This window comes from Hydra vulgaris, chromosome 01 (assembly GCF_038396675.1).
Source record: "Hydra vulgaris chromosome 01, alternate assembly HydraT2T_AEP".
NCBI lineage: Eukaryota > Metazoa > Cnidaria > Hydrozoa > Anthoathecata > Hydridae > Hydra > Hydra vulgaris.
In genome coordinates, this window is record NC_088920.1 from 63,591,514 (window position 1) to 63,597,513 (window position 6,000).

Sequence of the window (6,000 nt, forward strand, 5' to 3'; positions counted from 1 at the left end):
GCTTTACTGTAGTTGTAAGAGGTTCGATAATAGGGGTATTCAGGTGATGGAGAAGAATGAGATATTAGTTTTAAAGAGAGCAAACTGTAATCAGAAGCACCTAAGGGTGAATATGGAGAAACTGAGCACTGACTAGGATCAGAAACAAGACATAAGTCGAGTAGAGAAGGTAAATGATTAGGGTTGTCAGGAAAGCGAGTTGGAAAGTTGACTATTTGAGTTAGGGATTGAGAAAGGCAAAAGTTGTGGGCTTTAATGCCTGCAGAGTCACTGACACTAGAACCAAGCCATTCAGGGTGGTGAGCATTAAAGTCACCGACAACAACTATATTAGCTGATGGATAAAGAGAGAGGGCTTGGTCAATATGATCAGAAATAACATCAAAAAGAGTGCAGTCTTGAGATGAAGGAGAGCGATATAGAACAAAGAGAAAGGCAATAGAGTGAAGTGGTGCTAAACGAAAGCACATAAAAGAATAGTCTGCGGATTCAAACCTAGTTTCACGACAAACAGGTGAATTCTTACGAATGTAAATGCCCAGGCTAAGCATGTGACTATTGGAGTCTTTACGAATCAGAGGAAGATAACCATCAACACTAAGATCACAAGATGAGACAGCCGAACTCAAATTAGTCTCACAAAGAGCAAGTAGGTCTGGTGAACTTTGCAAGAGATAAGACTCAACAGAAGAAAAGTTACTTCGAAGACCACGAATATTAGTGAATGATAGGTTTAGAGAACTTGGTGATGATGATGGTTTTTTGTGTTTTATAGTTTTTGGTACTTTATTCATTATTAAATTAGATTGAAGAACTTGACTCAAAGCATAGATAGTACTCAGAACACCGTTTAATAGCCCAAGCAATTGCCTCATTACTACTAATAAACCCTAAGCCGTAACAAAGGGCTCCAAATGTGGCCTCCGCAATGCACACCAAAAGTACAAACAGGGACACCATCCATGCGCAACATGGCACTGTTAATACTTTGATATTTTTCAGCTGTTGATGGAATCAGCCTCTCTGAGAGCTACCACAGAGTTCGGGAAACCTGACTACCAGCCGGCCTCAGAACCATAAAACTGAGTTTTAGAGCTGTACCCTCATAAGGAGATAATAGAATGAGTTGCCTAGTCATAAAAACAGTGACACAAGCAAACCCATGCATTGAGTCAAGAAGATCCAGCATTCAACATCCTAAACTGGAAACAATGTATTAAAAATACATCTGCGCCAGCCCAATAGATGAAGACGGGGTGCGAGGCTGGTCATCAGGTAGAATCTGTTTACCCCTTAAGTCTTTGCCTAGGAGGCCTTTTACAAGACAGTAGCTGGGTGCATTTAACATCTGCCCAAGATGAGTATTTTTATCGAGACACCATCTCTAGCCTTTACTCAACCAAGAGCCCCAAGGCAGGGGGTGTTTTAAATCGGAGTTGGCATCTCCTAGCCTTTGCCTAAGAAGGCGTATCCTACAAGGCAGCAGGACATGAAGCAGATTGTACTGGGTTACATGTTACCAGTAGCAGGATAACCTGATCTGACATATATACACATATTTGGACTCAATTTAATTTACGCTCGAAATGTTTTTCTTTTTTTAATTTCCGGCTTCATTGCTTTGGTTTTTGGATGGTTTCGTATGTAATGTTCCTTCAAAGTGCTTTTCAAGCGACTGCAACCTTTCATGTGCCAAAATAAACGATTAAGATTGTTTAATTCGGCATGAAAACTTTCGCCACCTTGTTCCCCATAAACTCCAATGCCCAATCCCTATTTTTGAATAAATTGAAGAATATGGGATTCGAGCAAGTGCATCTTCGGAATTATAGATTCATTTGGCCAAGTCAGGCGATAAAATTCCATAAGATTGCGTATTGCTGATTCTAAAATTAAATAAATATCGAATATGAAAAAAATTTAATAGGTATTTTGTAAATAAATTAATCAATTTTCTAACTCCTTCCTAGCTCCTGAATATCATTCTGTTGAAAAGATTGCGAGCTGTTCATGAAGTTATGACATTTTGAATAATATTGAAACAACTGTTTAAATTTCTGACTCACATTATTTGATAGTAAATAAACATCAGTGTCAATAAAACCAAGATTAGAAATTAGTTTTGGGATAGAATTGCACAAATCAAGCAAAGGTTGAGACTAAATTAAATATGTTAAATTCAATAATTTTTAAAATATTTTTATTAATAAAGATTTTGAAATATAATATATTAAAAAAACCTTAAGCATTGTGTGAACATGGTTTCCAACAAAACATTTCCCATGATAAGCCTGTCTTTGTACATGATTAGCCTTTAAAACTTCATCAAGTTGCTGAATGCAGGGACCTGAAATTTTATCAAGAATGTTTGCTTCATTCAATGAATTTAGTTCTTTTATCTAAAAAAATATTTTAAAACATATGCTACAAAAATTGTTGGAAATTGAATTGAAAGTGATATATTTTTTGTAGCTTTCAAAGGTCTTGTTCTAAATTAAACAAAATTCATATTTTTTATACAAACATAATTATGTAACAATGAATACTTTGTCACTTCTTTTTAAATCATAGTGGAGTATTGTTGGTACATATACTTTCTTAATTTCTTCAGTTTTGTCTGGTTCACATAAAACTTTCACTGAAATTGTTTCTTGTAAAAGTGTTTATATATTATCACAGTCATCAATAATACTTTTTATAACATTTGCATGTTAACATATTTGTCAAAATCATCTCTTCCAATTGTATTATTTTGTAATATAAGTTCTCCAGCAAGTTTTATATCTATTAAGTGACATTCATCCTCAAACATGTTAAAAAACTTCAAATAGGTACCTAAAGATATAGGTAAAGCGGGTACAGCGACCTAAAAACAAAATTATAATTACTTTTAGATTTAACATCAACTGGTCCAACACTACCACTGAAACCACTACCAGCATTAAAAATCCAAAAAATAGTGCTGAAAATAAATAACCTGATCTAGACGAATATTAAATGTTTCATTAATGACATTGTTAAAAAACTTCGCCTTTTTTAAATTTCCACCATTACTTCGAAAACGATGAAAATCAATGTTTAATGACTTTAGAGATCTTTGTGAAACACTGTCCTTTCTATTAATTGGAGCCAGTTGGATATTTTTTTTGGTTATATCACAAAAAAGATAGCAATGTCGACCTATAAAAACAGTTAAACTATCATTATTGTATGGTGTTAAGTAAACTAAAAAAAATAAAAGAAAATGGTAACCTTTATTACATAAAATCTCTTAAAATTCAGAAAATCTACCGATAGCTCCTGTGATTCCATATACAACTTGTAGTGTATATCGAGATAGCCCTACCATGAGATTAGTTCGATAATCTTTTGCTCAAATGTGCTGAACACAATACTATTAGATTTCGAGTTTGGTTGGTCTTGGTTTACAATTTGGTAACTTATTTTAAATGAACCACCTCCATGATCTCCTCCAATTTTAATGTGTATTTCATCATTTTTTATTCCATCGTGTTTTATTAAGTTATAACAAGAATGCTTAAATCAAATAAATACATAAGATATAAGAAAAACATTTTTAACATTTACTCTTCTTTATATTTATACTTTCAGTTAAAAATTTCCATACCTTTCAAGAATTTTTAGCATAATTTCAATATTTTTAGGCAGATTGTCTATATATGCCCAGGGAGTAAGTTTGATTTCAAAAACTAACTTATTATTTTTATTTTGAAAAGTAAAATCTGCATCTAACACAACAAGATCACTCCCTGCCAAGTCATTTGCAACTACTCTTTGTTTAATGTTTGAAGCAGTGTTAATATTTTTTGAATTTAACCACCTACAATATTAAGTAATTATCATTTAGACCTTTTTACCACATTTAATCGATTCATTTGAATATACAACATTTATAACTCTCTATTTATTATTCTTTAAACAATTAACATTCTTTTAATATTTTTTTACCTAGTCAAAGTTTTTAGTTTATTTCACAGTATTCCTATGTCAACCTTAAAAGCAACCAATTCCTCTGCAGTATATTCAATTATTCCAATCTTAGCACTTTCTAACAATTTACTTTTTTGATTGTCATCAAATGATTTTAGCATAACTGCTGTTTGTATTATTTGAGAATCATTTGAATTTCCAACTTGATGATTAGATTGCTCCATCAAGAATCTGTGTCTTTTTCTCAGTGTACTGCTGCTGCAAGATGCACTTTCCTTGTAAGCTTTAGGTGTAACAGTTAAACAAATGGGCTATAAACCAAAAATAATAATAAATAAACCTATAAATATTTAAATAACATAAATCTTCATTATGTTTATCCAAAATTAATCAAGTCTTTTTTTAATTATTTTTATTTATTTCAGATTTAAGTACTTTACAAATTTTATTATTCTTACTCTTGGCCCACCAGATAGAAATTCTATTGTATTTGTTTTCGAATTATCGAGTTTTTGTTTAATGACATGCAACACTACATCTTCAATATCACGTGGAATATGACTTGATTTATTAACTTTATATAAATCATCAACCATTGTCATGCAGTTATTTCTTAAATGATCTTTCTTGCACTCATGGTTTATAAATTTATCTTTTAAATAACTTATTCCACATATCTTGCATGCGATATATAAATGTTTCATTATCTCTAATATATGAAAAGAACTGCAAAGGCTACTAATCATGATGTAGGTTGAACATATAGGACATTATGCTTCACTTTCAAGTTTACCTTTAATACTTGATGTAATACATAGACTGCAAAACAAATGTTGACAGTCTTTGATCATGACTGGTTGACTCATTATTCTCCCACAAATCTTACAAATACATAATGTTATATGTGGATTTAGCTGCAGATTTAATTCAGAAATTAGTTCTTTGTTTAAAGATAAAGGCAACGACTCAAGAAACAAGTTTATATTTAATTGTGTCCATCTTTTAAAAATTCCAAACCTTCCAAGATTGGAACTTGGTTTTCGACCAACCTTACCAAAAATACATTTACACTCTTTTGTTGGACATTTTAACCAACTTTTTGGTATAACATTGAGTTTTTTATTTCCTCGTTTTTCAATATTTCTCATAGTTGAATAACATTTAAGGCATATTTGCTGTGGGTGAACCTCTAAACAGTCTTTATCTTTTTTTATTTTAAAAATATTAAATATTCTTTCAGTCTTACCGGCAGTTGTTAAAGCGTCTTTTCCTGTCAAATTTCCACAAATTCTGCAAACTCCTAATAATTTTTGTTGGTGCTTTTCAACCAACTTTTAAATGATGTTCTTGAAAAGCTCTTAACGAAATATTGAAATTACATTTCATAAAAAAATGACAGGTTATAGAAATTGATAATTTTGGAAAGAAAATGAATAATATTTATATACAAAGCTAACCCAAATGTCATGAAAATTTTGCTTCGACCATAATTGAAATGTATATAATGTGTTATTTTAAACCATATTACACTTTATTGTTCCATTTAGTATAGTACAAGTTAAAACATAAATTTTACTTGGATTTTGTGCATATAGCAGCTAAATATGTAAACTACCATTTTATTTGTTTAAATTATAATAAACACATACAAATTTTCTTTAAAAATGTGAGACAATGCTTCAAGCTGTATATGTAAGTTTTAACACGGTAAATAAATATTTATATATTTTACTATTTGTATCAGACGCATGCGCATAATAAAATCACAAACTTTCATAAGTATTGAATCGCCGTGCACTCGCCACGACCTCAACAGGGCACTTTAAACTTTATAAATAAATAAATTATAAAATGAAGGAAGGGGAGTTGAATCTGTAAAAAGAACCAACTAATTTCTTAATAATGAAAAAAAGAATCCTTAAAAACTAAAATCCCCTGACTGAATTGTGTCTAATACCCGACTAGCCTACTAAATTTGTCAAAAAACCGATTATAGCTTGAATTTATCTTCTTTATGGGGGTAGAACACCCTCTTCCCCCACACACCCT

At 31.3% G+C, this 6,000-nt stretch overlaps 1 protein-coding gene and 1 long non-coding RNA gene across 2 annotated transcripts; both read right to left on the bottom strand.

The window, feature by feature from the left end:
• Positions 1-1,972: 1,972 nt before the first annotated feature.
• On the bottom strand, positions 1,973-2,681 carry LOC136074933 (uncharacterized). The gene is made up of 3 exons (XR_010635572.1): positions 2,547-2,681; positions 2,241-2,399; positions 1,973-2,159 (listed from the first exon to the last, which is right to left on the bottom strand). It is a non-coding gene; the product is annotated as an uncharacterized LOC136074933 (long non-coding RNA).
• A 937-nt stretch (positions 2,682-3,618) lies between these two features.
• On the bottom strand, positions 3,619-5,146 carry LOC136074934 (uncharacterized). The gene is made up of 3 exons (XM_065787138.1): positions 4,410-5,146; positions 3,970-4,262; positions 3,619-3,841 (listed from the first exon to the last, which is right to left on the bottom strand). Exons 1-2 carry the CDS (start codon positions 4,695-4,697, stop codon positions 3,993-3,995), a joined length of 558 nt encoding a protein of 185 aa, XP_065643210.1. The 5' UTR covers positions 4,698-5,146; the 3' UTR covers positions 3,619-3,841; positions 3,970-3,992.
• Between the last annotated feature and the right edge of the window lie 854 nt (positions 5,147-6,000).